The sequence below is a fragment of the Rhineura floridana genome, chromosome 8 (genome assembly GCF_030035675.1).
Source record: "Rhineura floridana isolate rRhiFlo1 chromosome 8, rRhiFlo1.hap2, whole genome shotgun sequence".
Taxonomy (NCBI): domain Eukaryota; kingdom Metazoa; phylum Chordata; class Lepidosauria; order Squamata; family Rhineuridae; genus Rhineura; species Rhineura floridana.
The window spans coordinates 38,789,185-38,804,943 of record NC_084487.1 but is presented as its reverse complement, the minus strand read 5'-3'; the positions used below and the strand labels follow the sequence as shown (position 1 = coordinate 38,804,943).

At 42.5% G+C, this 15,759-nt stretch overlaps 1 protein-coding gene and 1 non-coding gene across 7 annotated transcripts in view; both read left to right on the top strand.

Annotated features, from left to right (window-relative positions):
- Positions 1 to 15,759, top strand: part of LARGE1 (LARGE xylosyl- and glucuronyltransferase 1) — a 583,138-nt gene that overhangs the window by 538,537 nt on the left and 28,842 nt on the right. For 3 of the 6 annotated variants that reach the window (XM_061638974.1, XM_061638975.1, XM_061638976.1), the window contains one exon: positions 9,815 to 11,510. The exons of 1 other annotated variant lie outside the window; for it this stretch is intronic. In XM_061638974.1, coding sequence (XP_061494958.1) covers positions 9,815 to 10,012 — 198 coding nt within the window. In that variant the 3' untranslated portion in view covers positions 10,013 to 11,510. Of the gene's footprint in view, positions 1 to 9,814; positions 11,511 to 15,759 lie in introns of those variants that run through there. 2 more of the 6 variants (XM_061638980.1, XM_061638977.1) reach the window with 1 other exon arrangement.
- Positions 13,812 to 13,973, top strand: LOC133363519 (U1 spliceosomal RNA). Its single transcript, XR_009757693.1, has one exon. It is a non-coding gene; the product is annotated as a U1 spliceosomal RNA (small nuclear RNA).

Here is a 15,759-nt window from a genome sequence, read left to right as displayed (position 1 = left end):
GAAATATATTTCTGTATGTTTTTGACATTTCTATGGTTGTAAACCGCCTTGAGTGCAGTGATATAGAAAGGCGGTATAAATAAAATTTTAAAAATAAATAAAAGGAAGTCTGCTTTACATAAGCTGTCACAGCTAGAAAGTAACTAATCATTGCTGTCTACAGGAGACACACTGCAATCTCTCCTTATCACTTGTTCCTGCTGGATGCTAGTGCAACGGTGCTCATAGATGTTGTGTGAAGATACACCACCTTAGTTCCTTTAAGATTGCTCATCAGATAGGGTCTGAACTCTCAGTTGTTTACTGACTGCTAGGCTAAATCTCTTCTCCTTGATATGCCAGTGTTGGTATGTGTGAGGAGCTCTTCTGGAGGGGGAGGCATTCAGATTTCACATGAATATAGCCTGAAGTCATACAGTACAGCAACAACTACATCATGTCCACCTGCTGAACATGTAAGCATAGCTCATTGGGATTAAAAATAGTGCTGTGCTAAATTTTCATGGGGTTTTATTTCGGGTGTAAACGTTGCGGTTCTCGGGAGGGGACAATACTGTGGTGACAAATTCTGAAGTGCAGGTCCCTTCATGATAGTCACACCACATCCCCTCACAGCCACACACCCTTTTCCACTTTCCCTCCTCTTTCTGTCATCTCATGAGTCTACACTCCGTTACAACAGACTTCCTTAGGAGCCAAGTATCATGAAAGGAGAGGCTGTGTGTTAGCTACTGAGAAGAATCTTCCCAGTGGATGATTTGCCCCCCTTTCACTCTGACAGGCTCCAATCAGCATGAAGGACAAGGACTCTTCTCAGTGGCTATCACACTCCCTTTTCATGCTGATTGGCTCATACATAGGAACCTAGCTGGGACCCTGCTCCCAAAAAAGGAATGAGTCTACAACGCCCCACGTCCTCAGATGACTATACCCCTGGGAGGGAGTAAAATTCCTCCTCCATCCTTCACAAAAATTAGTTTCTCATGCCAATCAATGCATAGTGCAATTGCTCCTCTCCAACCTCACCCCTCTGCCCTAGCAAGCACTTTGCCCAAAGAAGGAACCATGGATCATGTTGTTGTTATTATATTATTATTAATTTAGCTTGTATGCTGCTTTTCCACACATATGTGCCCAAAGCAGCACACAACATAACAGAAAAAATGTGTATCAATACAGTATTACAATAACAGTCCAACACCAATGCAAACACAATATAATCCAAACAAAGAATTCATTTTGAGACAAACATTATAACATTTAAAATTCATTATAAAATAAACTATCAGAACATATGAACCCAAGTCAAGCATGATAAACATTTCCAGTACAGTCAAACATCAACAAAAATATAACCAGCAGCCAGTTCCTCAAAAACGCCAAATGCTGGAGACAGCAAGCAGATTTCCTCAAACCTGAAGCAGGATGTCTTCAGCCTTTTCCACTGGGGTCTGCCAGGATGTCTTCTTTGCCTGTCACATCCTACACACGCTTAGATGTAGCTCAGGTATCTGAAACTTGTTGCAGCCAACCAGTGGACATGCCCTCTTTCTCCATCAGCAAGTTGGCCTGTTCCGTTTACGCCCATTGGCCAGTATCTCATGCTCAGGCTGCTCCCCTTTGGCTGATAGCCACAGGACAAGAGTCCTTCGGCTCACACCAAAGGCTCATGCCCTTGCCAGGCTCAAGGTTTAAATATCTGGGGAGGTGGGGGGGGAGGAACACTCTTCAGCCAACTGCACCACCTTCCAAGTCCAAACCAGACATCTCTTTTAAATTTGCACCTACTGTTTTAAATTAGGAGATTTACTCTGCAAGCAGCTTCCTTGTTCAAACCTCCAGTTTGAAACACAAAAGGCTGTCTTCACCATCATATTACATTGACCAATAAATAGGCTTTGAAATTAATAAACAGCCTTTCCCAAACTGGTGCACTCCAGATGTTTTGGACTACAACTTCCATTGTCCCTGACAATTGGCCATACTTGCTGGGTCTGATGGGAGTTGTGCTGGGTCTGATGGGAGTTTCAGTCCAGCTCCAAGCCGGGGAAGGTAGTTTTAAGAAAACACATTTAATGTCAAAAAAGAGGAATTAACCCCACCAGGTTTCAAGATAAAATTCTTTCTCAGAGATCATTGTAAATGTTCTCTGAACAATTTTCAGATCCAAATAAAACAGACATTTCATAGCATTCTTTAAGGTCTTCTCCCCCATTACACTTACTTGAAAACCTCAAATTAAAGACGGGAAGGTAGATTCAGTAGTCACGATTGGGTGCAACTAGGTTGGCTGCTGTTGTAACAGAGAGCTCTAGGCTTTGACTACAGTCCTCGTACCTGTGCAGACATAAAAAAGTTCAGTCAACATAGGTCACATCCACACCATACATTTAAAGCATGTTTAACGCACATTTTAAGCCTCCCGAATGATCCTGGTAACTGTAGTTTGGTATGGGTGCTGGGAATTGAGGCTCTCTAAAGGGTAAACTACAGTTCCTATAATTCTTTGGAGGGAGCCATGTGCTTTAAATGTATGGTGTGGATGTGACCATAATCACTGCAATTAATGGAACTACTCAGGAATGATCCGAGAGGGGACATAGCTCAGTGTTATAATTGCTTTGCATCCAAAACATTCCAAGTGCAAACCGTGGCATCTCCAGTGAAAAAGATATCAGTTGGCAAGGGTGTAAAATATCTCTGCTTGAGACTTTGAAGAGCCACCTCCACTCAAGGGTCAACCTTTGTGGGCTAGATAGACCAGTGGTTTATTGGTACACATCATGGGTTAAAATCAGAGCTTGGAAAAGTTACTTTTTTGAACTACAACTCCCATCAGCCCCAGCCAGCATGGCCACTGGATTGGGCTGATGGGAGTTGTAGTTCAAAAAAGTAACTTTTCCAAGCTCTGGTTAAAATGCATCCTAAATGCCCAGTTACTGTATTTCTGCATTGTTGTGCCTTTTAAAAATTTGGCTCATGCATTTTATCTGTGAGGGCACATCATGCATGGTCTGTAGCAAATTTATTTTTTCTGGGGATTCCTCTAGCCCCTAAGGAAAGCTGTCAAATGTCCTCAGCTGTCAGTGGCTTCTGACTCCAACTAAGCTTAGACCATGTTATTGGCCTCTCTTTTTATTGCTTAAGCTCCTGAGTCAGGTGAAGAAGGAGAGTGGGAAATCCCACACTGGAATTTCTTAAGTTGAAAAAACAAGGTGATTCAAGAAAGGCAACCTGCTTCTCCACCAAATACTACAAGGTGACAAATACTTTCTTTTGCTGATGATGCCCTTGGTTATCAGGTCCTGAAATCAGGTTGACCCCTATAAACCACAGGTCTGGTTTTATAATTCATTTTACTTCCCTTCCCACTTGCTGTTCCTCAGTGGTTTCATACCTCTGCCAGCCTGGATGATTGATTGTTATCAGAGAAGGTCCATTTTGATCTTGCCTGTAAATATGTCATGTTCCACAATCTGTTAATCCATAAAGCCCTGCACTTTGTTAACTGACCTGTTATTTAATACAGGAGATCTTCCTTTACCTAAGCATCCTTCTTGTCAAAATTCACCCCACTAATGTTGACATGTGACAACCTTGTTCAAGGAGTCTTTGTTTTGGATGATAACTTGTACCTTCGTTGGCTAAATGACCATCATCTATCTAATCACAGTACATCTGAAAGCTTGTTTCTGGAGTCACATGACAGCCTTATGGAGCTCCCACCACACATTCCATGTTCATCTATGGGAGAAGTAATAGGAACATAGAAAGATACCTTATGCTGCGTCAGGCCAATTTCCTGACTTAGGAAATTCTAAAGGCACAATTGCAGACAATTCCAACAAGGAAAAACGGTGGAAGATAGCAGAAGAAGCCAATGTGGCTTCGCAAAAAGCTTAGAGGTGACCTGAAAACAAAAAAGGATCCATATTGGAAGTGGAAGGAAGGCCATGCACAAAGGAAGAGTACAGACAGGTAGCACAGAATTGCAGGGATGATGTCAGGAAAGCTAAAGCTGAGAATGACCTGAGGTTATTAAAGGATGCTAAAAGCAACAAAAAAGCTTTCTTCAGGTACATCCATAGTAAAAGACAGAGAAAAGAAATGGTGGTACAGTTACTCACTGAGGATGGCAAAATGATAACAGAAGACAAAGAAAAGGCAGAATGCTCAGTTCCTCAGAATTCACCCAAAAGAGGGTCTATGAACCCCCCTGGCAAACGTGAAGTACAAGTTGAAGTACAGCTTGACACTGATAGACAAATGGCCAAGGAATACCTAATTACTTTGAATGAGTTCAAATCTCCAGGGCCCGATGAATGTAGAGTAATGAAGGAACTGGCTGAAGAACTCTCAGAATCACGGTCTATTATCTTTGTGAAATCGTGGAAGACGTGTAAGGTGCCGGATGACTGGAGGAGAACTAATATTGTCCCTGTCTTCAGAAAAGGGAAAAAGGAGGAACCTGGGAACTACTAGTCAGGCTGACATCAATTCCTGGGAATATTCTGGAGCAGATTGTGGTCAATCTGTAAGCACCTTGAAAACAATGAAATGATTAGTAGAAGTCAACATGTAGAAGTTAAGAACAAATCCTGCCAGATTAATGTTATTTCACTTTTTGATTGGGTAACCTTCCTGGTAGACTGTGGGAATGCTGTGGACATAATGTATCTCAACTTCAACAACTCTTTTGACAAAGTGCCCCATGATATTCTGATCAGCAAGCTAGCTAAATGTGAGCTGAATGAAACTATCAGGTGGATCCAGAGCTGGCTACAGAATCATGTACCACACGGTTCAGTCCGGGCCTAGTGCTCTTCAACATTTTTATTAATGACTTGGATGAGAAGGTGCAGGAAACGCATATCAGATTTGCAGATGATACAAAATTGGGAGGCATAACAAATACCATGGAAGACAAACAAAATTAAAAGTGATATTGATAGGCTGGAGCATTGGGCTGAAAACAACAGAATGAAATTTAACGGATAAGTGCAGAGCTCTTCACCTAGGAAAAAGAAACCAAATGCATAGTTATAAGATGGGGAATACTTGGCTCAGCAATACCACATGCGAGAAGGATCTTAGAATTACAAGCTGATCATGAGCCAAGAATGCTATTTTAGGCTGCAAAAAAGGCAAATGCTGTTTAAGCTGCATTAACAGAAGTATTGTTTTCAAATTTCATAAAGTACTGGTTCTCTTCTATTTGGCACCGGTTAGGCTTCATCTTGAGTACTGTTCCTAGTTCTGGACACTGCACTTTAAGAAGGATGCAAACACATGTAAAAAGGTTTAGAGGAAGGCAACGAGGATGATCAGAGGTTTAGAAAGAAAGCCCTATGAGGAGAGACTGGAAAAACTGGGGTTGTTTAGCCTTGAGTAGAGCAGACTGAGGGGAGATATGATAGGACTTTTCAAGTACTTGAAAGGTTATCACACAGAGGAGGGCCAGGATCTCTTCTCAATCATCCCAGAGTGTAGGACACAGAATAAAGTGCTCAAGTTACAGGAAGCCGGATTTCGGCTGAACAACAAAACTTCCTAACTGTTAGAGCAGAACAACAGTGGAACCAACTAACTAGGAAAGTGGTGGGCTCTCCAACACTGGAGGCATTCAAGAGGCAGCTGGACAGCCATCTGTCAGGTTTGCTTTAACTTGGATTCCTGCATTAAGCAGGTGATTGGACTCAATGGCCTCATAGGCCCAACTCTGCTATTCTATTATTCTGTGGTCCATCTAGCTCAATGCTGTCTACAATGATTGGCAGTGTCTCTCCATGGTTCAGAGACTGTGTATGTGAGAAATTTGCCTGCAAAACCTTTGCTCCACCACTGAACTATGGTTTAGGAAGAAAGAAAATGGAGAAAACTGAAGGTCTATGACACTAGAGGAATTGAAAACCTTCCACGTGGGGCTGACCATCTCCTCTTTGCAGATGAGAACAAAGACAGGTTTGCCCCACTAGCTGTATAACCTGGAATTCACAACCTTTTTCACTCACTTTTTATAGACCACTCAGACAATGTTATTGCCAACCTACTGCATTCCTGATTTTCTCTGTTGTCCTGTTTTTCCCCAGACCTGATTTATGGCATTTTCCACCAATTAAAATGCAATTGCATCAACAGCCTATTGGGCTGCCATTATTGGATTTTTTTTCAAGGCTACTGTGCCTTTAATTAGAAACTTACTCTTTGTGGCTTGTGTTTGTAATTGTTTCTAGTTCAGTATGATGTGTTGTTGATGGAAGTATTTATTTATTTATTTATTTTATGAGATTTGTTAGACGCCCATCTGGCAGAGGTTAATCTGCCACACTGGGCGACTTACAACCAAACACAAGTACATTCCATATAGACATAATCAAAATCCTAAAAATTAGAGATTAAAAATTAAAAACTTAAACATTTAAACCCCCCAATATCTGCAATCTGCCAGCCTAAATTTGAATTTAAATCCCCCAAGAACTGCAGCCTGCCGGTTTAGTGTGAAAGTAACCATACTCCTCCTTAATCTGCCACAAATAGCCAGATTCTTTGTCATTGAATAGACTCCAAACTTTGCAGTGAGTTTAGCTTGAATTTTCTAAGAAAGCAGGTGTTTTTATCATTGTGGAGCTTTATTTTTTGCATAAGATATACTGTATAAGCAATGGAGAGAAATAACTGCTCCTGGAGAGGATGGGGTTAATGAAGTTTAACAGCAACGCTGCTGAATAAAGAGGATGGAGCAGAGGAGGACACTGATGACAGTTTAAGTCCACAGCCCTCATGCAGAAGGAGGCATTAATCTTTATGAAGGCTGCAAAGTTCTCTAGTAGAGCTGGGAAGTAGATCTGACTCTGAACCAGCATATATGTGTACAACAAAATTGTCATTAAAAGAAAACTGAACATTGGTTAAGCAGATGCATATGGGTTCACTTTTGTCATTTGCAGTGTATCTAGACCAAATTCTACGAAGATATTACTGTGCATTTTTAACCCTGGAACTAATAATCTAGTGCAGGGATGGGAAACCTGTGGCCCTCCAGAAATTGTTGGACTACAACTCCCATCATCCCTGGTCATTCACTGTACTGGCTGGGGCTGATGGGAGCTGGGGTCCAACAACATCTGGAAAGACACATATTCCCTATCCCCGATCTAGTGCAATGTATACAGAATGATTGGAAACACTTTGTTGTTGTTGTTAAGGAAGGGTTCACACATCATGCTTTGTGATGATCACAGTCACAGAAGCAAAACAAATGTGATGAAAAATAGGTTATGCCTTTTCTTGAATCTCAGTGATAAGTGAGGATGATTCCCACCACCACCAAAGTATTCTATAATGTTTTGTTTATATTTGCCTATTCATGCCCTCTTTCACTAGTAGGCTAGTGTACTTGATGTCAATGCAGATTTCAAGCGCTTTCAGATGCCTGTCTTTTCACCAAGACCCTGCAATAAATGTAGAGAAATTAACAAGGAACTTCAGTTCTTTGTAGAGAAGAGCTTTTTGAGAGCAGCTCAGGTGGCCCTGGGTTGCAAAGCTGTAATTCTTTGAAGTAGGAGCCCCAGGTGACATAAACAGCATTTCAGCTGTCATTCTTTAGTGATGGCAAAATCCCCAGATTTAATGCCCATGCCTTTGGATGTAGCTCAGAAATACAATATCAAAAATAGAGAAAAATTGACAGAATGTATAGTTTTATTCTGCTATTCTGTACGACCCCCCAAAAATGGAATTCTCACATATTATGCTTCCATTGGCCTTGCAAAACACAGAGACTCGGTGCAGTCATAATGCTAGCTTTTTGCAAACTATAGTTTGCAAATTAGCAACCAGCCTTGGAAAAACATATTTCCTCCTTCCTCTCTTGCATGAATATCCTTTCCTTTGTCAACCTTCATTTCATTTTCATTGGCATACACACTGTCCATGCTTCCTCATCTATATGTGTAAACAGGAACACATGTGTATCCAATATATTTTGGGGTTGTTAGTTAAGAGTCATAGCATGGCATGGGGCAAATTATACTTAACCAAAAGGGAATTAGCAATCAGGTGAGAAGGGGTTTTTGGAGGTGGGGGGAATATGCAGTTTATCACCAAAACAGAAATACCAATTAATTCCAAAGACAACATCCAGTATTGGACAGACAATTCTTTTGTAAAGCTACGGGATGGTAGAGATAGGAGGAACCTGATGCCAAGTATGGAAAAGGGCAAAAGGGTTGGATGACTGACTCTGGGAAGGGACAAAAGAGAAGCAACATCGAGCAGAATCGAAAAAAAGGAAATCAGAGCTCAGATATTACCTATCCCAAATGAAAGGGGGAAATGGGATTCTTCTTCAGGGGGAGTGATTGGATTATGGGATCATCCTTAGCACCAGGACATAGAGATGCTCTACCTTTTAGCAGATCTGCAGCAGCGACCTGGGGCAAATGGAGCCCTTTTAGATCCCTTCATTGGCCTCTGTAGGTGAAGGCTTGGAGGAGGAACACAGCACTACTGAGTAGTGATCCTGCTGAGTCCTCACTGAACCTAAGTACAAACAGTAAAAACTAGGGTTGCCAGGTTCAGGGCATGAGACTGATCCTGTATCTTTAGGAGAAGAGAAAATCAGCCAAGTGCAGGTGTTCTTGCAACCCTGTAATGAGAAAAACCACAAGGTGGAATTCTCCCTTCCCCCTGCACAACTTTTAAAGATACAGAAGACCTCTTGGAGGCCGGGCCTGGCAACCAAAAGGACTTCTGTATCTTTAAAAGTTGTGCAGGGGGAAGGAAGAATTCCACCTTGTGGTTTTTCTCATTACACTGTTGCAAGAACACCTGCACTTGGCTGACTTTCTCTTCTCCTAAAGATACAGGATCAGTCTCAGGCCCTGAGCCTGGCAACCCTAGTAAAAACAGAGGTGAGAGAGGAATGCTAGTGGAAGGGAGTAGGAGTGGACCAAAGCTAACTAACTAGGAGTGGAACCACCTGAGCTCATCAAATGTCAAGCACATGCTGACCAGGTTTGAACACTGAGGACTTAAGAGGAGAAAGTTCTTCTAGGTTTGGTCATCTAAGGAAGGGGTTTCCCTGGGACAGAATGGGTGGACCTAAGTGTTCCTGCCATGGGTGGTGTGTGCAAAAGTGTGGGGTGCAAATGGAGTTCTATGTGCATAATTTGGGTGGAGGTTCCTAATGTTGACAGATGCTAATAGATGCTGATGGGTGACTAAGCATCTCCTAATGCATTTACTAGTGTGAATTTCCCAGTTCTTTATGCATGAAGCTTCCTCCATAAGGACTTTTGAAAAGGCCAAATAATGGGCACACTTTAGGTGACTTGATTGAGTTAGAGAGTAGGGAAAGATAAAGACATTTTTCCCTTCCAGAGTTCTCATGTCCCTTTGCATAACTGGTGACAGATACTCCTAGTGAACATGCTGAAGGTTATTTTTGTTCTGGTTCCCTAAGCTTTTGCTTAGTTCACCCTTCTGGACAAAATGGAGATTTCAGAATCAAAATACATAGGCATGCTTAAAATGACAATGAGGCTGATCTTATCAGTAACAACAGTTAATACTAGCTAGTTTTTTTCATAACCAGAGTTTACAAAGTCCTGAGTAAGATGGGAATCCTAGTCAGTCAATCTACATGGTTAACTTTGGAGCAGACATAATACTAATCTTCATAGGTTGCAGTTCAACTCTGTATTTGCTGTAACACGAAGACCCTGATATATATGTGTATGTGAGAGGGAGGGAGGAGGAGGATTTGAGAGACCTCAGCTACGATGCTCACTCTTGATGTGTCTATCTTTCTCAGGAGTATGAATTCACAGTGCTGCCCAATGCCTACATGATCCACATGCCGCATGCTCCAAGCTTTGACATCACCAAATTCCGTTCCAACAAGCAATACCGCATCTGTCTCAAGACCCTCAAGGAAGAGTTCCAGCAAGATATGTCACGCCGCTATGGCTTTGCAGCACTAAAATATCTCACGGCAGAGAACAACAGCTAGCACCACCGGGACTGTTACGGAAAACAGAGACAGAAAGGAGGAGCCATTGAATGTGTGCGGCCCAGTCCTTTAGCCTGGAACTGAGAGACACCTTTGTTTTTGTTTTTTAAAACCACATCAAGCAGTTCTAACAGTAGATATTTGGAACAAGGTATCTCCAGACTGTTGCTCATGAGCTGCCACCCGTCTGCCACTCTCAGGCCTTTAGTTTCATTGCCCATAATGTGACTAAATGTGGGGGTGGAGAGCAGTGCCCACATCTATTGGCAGCACACAGGGTGGCAAGAACCACGGGGAATGGGTATTTGCTCTCAAAATTGCACAGCAAAAACAGGTCTTCTTTGAACGATAGGGTTTCATGTTGCTATTTAATAATTCCACATTTTTTAAAATATGTAAAGGAAGATCTTCAGGTTGCTGTCCCATGAATTTAAGGAAAAGTCCCTTCTACTCCAGAAACTGAATTTGGATCCGTAAAACAGCTGTTGTCTACCCACGGAAGAACACTACAGAGCAGGAGGAACCAAATTTCACCTGTGAGATGAAGGGGAGCTATATTGAACACAAGGGATTTGTGGTTGATTATATGTTGAATATACGCAGTATTACTGTGTAGGCATTTCTGTGGCATCACACGGTCATTTTTCTCTAATGCTGCAAAGATGGACTCTCCTCCAGCTCCTCTCTGCTGCCACATGCTCTGACCATTGTACCTTCCTTTAAATCCAAATTGCACCCTTTTGCACTTCATGTCCATCCCAGCTCTGGCCATTCACCCAAGAAGAGTTGTGCTTTTACTGCCCTGTGAAGGCACCTGTCAGCTTAAGCGCCGTTCCACTTTAGAGGTTTGTTCAGGGATCTTTAGGGAAACAAGTGGCCACACTGGAGCTCTCAAGTACCTTTTTGTGGGTTGGGTGGATGGGGGTGTCCATTTTGTTTTATTTTTAAAGAGGTCCAAGCATTAGTATTGGCACACACACTTTTTTTTTTAATTGGGGAAAATCACAGTCCATTGGCTCTTCCATTGCACATCTGCTTGCAAAAAGACTCCGTACCTTTGGTTTAAAGTTGCCACTAAACAGGGGTTTACCTTCACTAGCCACAGGGTGCTATGGACTCTTGAGAAATTACTTCAGTAAAGAAGTTTATTATAATGAAAGGAAACAACTACCCATTTGAGGGTGGGGAGAAGAGAAATGAGGATCTTGACAGCTTTTGTTTGGAAGGAAGCTAATTTGATTCACAGCCACTGTCACATGTCAGAATCCATGAGAAGTGTAGGCAAAGAGTGTGAACAAGCAACACACACAACCAGACACTGGACATTTTATTTTTATGTTCTTTATTTTTTTGGAATTAATGTTGTGTTTACATGGATGGAGGAGAAGAGGTTTAATGCACTACCCTTACTTGGGGCTACTTGTATTTGGTTGCAATGTTGTTGAGAGAGCAGAATTTGAATAAATGAGAAACATATCTCTCTCCCTTCCCCTAACAATCTGAAAGGTCTTGCCACTGCCACCCAGACACCCTATACAAGTCATTGTGTTTTACTGGTTTTGCTTTATGTGCTGATCATTTGGCTGCCAGATATTTCCTCCTTGCTTCATCATGGCCCAGGTGAGCTCTCTCATCTGTTATCCTGAGTTGCCTGGGTTTGGGATGGTTTTCCAGGGCTTTTGCATCAGAGATTAATCAATGAGGACTGCTTTTAAAGAAAGCAAATCTGCAGCTCCAAGTTAAGAAGCTGGAAGAATTCCCTGTTTGAAAGGCATAAACACAGATGTGTCTTATTCCCATTTTCTTTCATTCTGTTATAACATATAGAAACTCTCCCCCCCCCCAAAAAAAATGAAATCCATGAGACCCAGGAGCTATCCAGAGTTCACAAATAAAATTGCTAGTCAAATGCATGCATCCCTGCTAATTGACGACATATCAATTGTCTCCTAAGAGATCGCTGAATTGCTTTGAGAATTAGGTACTTCCCAATTGGAACATGGCTTCAAGTTAACCATCCGCATGAAGTGATGAGAAACTGGCAAGGAACTGCAGAAGAATGAAACCTACATATAGTGCAATGGTCAGTTTCCAACATAAGCAGTGCCTTGTTCCATCAAAAGCCAGTAGAAAGAGGCAGCCACATACATGTGCCCTTTTGCCTGGTCGCCTCATCTCAAAAAGGATATTATAGAGTTGGAAAAGGTTCAGAAGAGGGCAACCAGAATGATCAAGGGGATGGAGCGACTCCCTTACGAGGAAAGGTTGCAGCATTTGGGGCTTTTTAGTTTAGAGAAAAGGCAGGTCAGAGGAGACATGATAGAAGTGTATAAAATTATGCATGGCATTGAGAAAGTGGATAGAGAAAAGCTTTTCTCCCTCTCATAATACTAGAACTCGTGGGCATTCAAAGAAGCTGAATGTTGGAAGATTCAGGACAGACAAAAGGAAGTACTTCTTTACTCAGCGCATAGTTAAACTATGGAATTTGCTCCCACAAGATGCAGTAATGGCCACCAGCTTGGACAGCTTTAAAAGAAGATTAGACAAATTCATGGAGGACAGGGCTATCAATGGCTACTAGCTGTGATGGCTGTGCTCTGCCACCCTAGTCAGAGGCAGCATGCTTCTGAAAACCAGTTGCCGGAAGCCTCAGGAGGGGAGAGTGTTCTTGCACTCAGGTCCTGCTTGCGGGCTTCCCCCAGGCACCTGGTTGGCCACTGTGAGAACAGGATGCTGGACTAGATGGGCCACTGGCCTGATCCAGCAGGCTCTTCTTATGTTCTTATGCCTGCTCCAGGGCTAGTTTACCAGGTATAACATTATTGTGCAGAGCAGATAGTCTCACAAGCAATTGGAAGGCATTTAATCACTGGATACTGCTTTGTTCATGCCAGGAAAGGGCAACAAGGGAAAAGAGGGCTAGCCACAGATGAGCTGAAGTAGAAGTTGCCCATCACTACCCATCTTCCTCTGCAACACGCAACTGCAAGAGGGAGTCATGTTGTAGGTAGGAATAGGGAAGAAATTCAATTCAGTTCACTTTTGAAGGCGAATCTATCTAATTCACACTTCTGAACACAGCCATCCTCAGAAATCTGCACATCTCCAAATATTGCAGTGCTGCTCTCCAGCCAAGTAATGTGTCCAAAACTGCATATACTAAGGTGGACATATAAAAATGCAGATATTGGTGAAAATAACATACAAAATTGCTGTATTAAGAAAAATATAAATATTAGGGAGGGAAATGAATTTTCACAAGGATCTTTTGTTTTTTTAAAAAATTCGTAAGCTGGTTTGGAAATGTGGAGAACTGAACTTTAGATTGAAAAAAATAAGAATCAGAGAGAATCTGACATTAACAGATTCGTCCATCCCTAGTTGTAGGTTGCACAAATGGGCCTTCCCCAAGCCTTGCATAAATGAACTGGGTGCCTTAGAGCACCTCCTAGACTCCTATGTGATGCACAGATACGCTGTAGCAGACAAGTTCTTGAACAAACAAGCTGTTGTGAAAGTGCTCTGGATGTAGAAATCAGAAAATCACTATTTCAGGGAAGCTTGGTGGCCATTAGGACCATCAAGTTGGAGGGGCACTTGTCTGCCATCTAGTCCAACCCCCTGCTCAGTGCAGGAAATCGGGAGTTACAGCATCCCTTTTCTTGAAGACCTGCAGTGAGGGAGAGCCCTGCACCTCAGGAAAGAGGTTCCATTGTCAAACTCCGCTTACCATTTAGCAGATTCTCCTAAGGTTTAACCCAAATCTGCCGCCCTGTAAATTAAGCCCATTACATGTATATTTATCTGGCACAGGAAACACCACATTCATGAAGGTGATTTTCCCAGGGTGAGGTTCATCCATTGATTCCAGGTTTGCTGACCTTTGTGATTTCCCCAAATGTGGAAAGCTCAACTGCAACTTGAGGTACAAGAGAACAAGTATTTCTACTTGGCTGTATGACAGCCCTTCACCTAGTTGAAATGTATTATTGTGCCTCCCCTCCCCTCCCCGGCAGTCCTTTCCAGGCTAAATCTAGTTTTTCCACCCTATCTTTGTAGAACTTGTTTTCCATGCCACCTGACCATTTTCATTCCTCCCTGAACACATTCCAATGTGTCTATATCTGCACACAGTATTCCAAATGGGGTCTCAATAGTGCAGAATAAAGAGGAATGATTATTTCTTGTGAGTTGGAAATGATGATTCTACTAATGCAGTATAAAACTGCATTAACTTTTTTTTTTGCAGCCACATCACGCTGTTGATGCTTATGCAGCTTGTGATCAACTGCAATCCTGAGATCCTTTTCACATGTGTTACTATTGTTACTTATTTCCTCTCTAAGAAATCCCTGGCAAATGTCTAAAGAATCTTAAAACCACTGAGCTTGAGTGCACCTAGAAATATAAAACTGGCATTTAGATTTTATGAATTACTATTGTTACATCATTCAGTTCTTTCAAAACAACCACAAAAAGCTGCTTCTTTGTGTTCTAGGTCCCTTTCTACTCTTTGTGCCTGGGTAATTAATTACTTGGCCAACCTACTAGAAAGTTGAGACAAACATTTCTAGTAAACGTTAAGGCTGAAGTCCATTGTTACTGTTCACTTTTCTGATTGCATCAATCAGCCCATCAAAATAGTCCATCATAATTCAGAACATTAGAAGAGCCTGCTGGATTAGGCCAATGCCCATTTTGTCTAGCATCCTGTTCTCACAGTGGCCAAACAGATGCCTATAGGGAGCCCATAAGCAGGACCCGAGTACAACCGCACTCTCCTCTCCTGCTGTTCCCAGCAACTGTTATTCAGAAGAACACTACCTCCAACCATGGAGGAAGAACAGAGCCATCATGGTTACAAATCATTGATAGCCTTATCATCTATGAATTTGTGTAACCCTTTTTAAAGCCATCCAAGTTGATGGTCATCGCTGCCTCTTGTGGGAGCAAATTCCAAACTTTAACTATGCACTGTGTGAAAAAATACTATCTTTTGTGTGTTCTGAATCTTCAGCTTCATTGGATGTTCCCAAGTTCTAGTGCAGCAATTCCCAACCTGGGGGCTGTGAGCAGTACAAAAAAAAATTAATATTTTTTTTAAAGTCTTCACTCCCTAGACTCTGTCTGCTCCCCACTGCTGCTGCAGATGACACCTCCCCTTTGGTCCAAACGAGAGGGGAGAACTTTTGCTGAAGTGCCAGAGCGTCTTTCAGGCATCTGCCTATAAAACACGTGGCAGATGCCAAAGGGGGCTGAGTGTGGAGCTACTAGGAAGAAGAGGGGATTACTGTCACTGACTCCCATCTCCTTGCACTGCTGCTGACGATGACACCCTTACTCAGAACGAGAGGAGAGGGATTTTTATGAAGCAAAAAGAAGCAAGGCTGCAAGAAAAGGCTGCTTTCCCCCAGCCTGCCTGCCTGCCTTTCCCGTCTCCTGCTTCGCTGCCACCTCTTTTTAAAATTTATTCTTATTTGCGAGGCTGTCCAGATCTCACCTTCAGCCCAGATGGAGCCAAAGAGCAGTGAGGGAGGTTGGGACTTGCTTGCCCCCCACCTCTGAGGCTAAGTTTATGTGCCAGCTTCCCCCTTTTCTTCCACCTACACTCTGCCCCCTCATCTCTCTCTCCAAGATGCTGGGGCAGTTGAGGGCTCCCCCCCTCCCATGTGCCTCAATGCATGCACACCTGCAGATGCTTGCAGGAGGAGCAGGTGTGTTTGTGTGTGTGCATGCGCTGATCT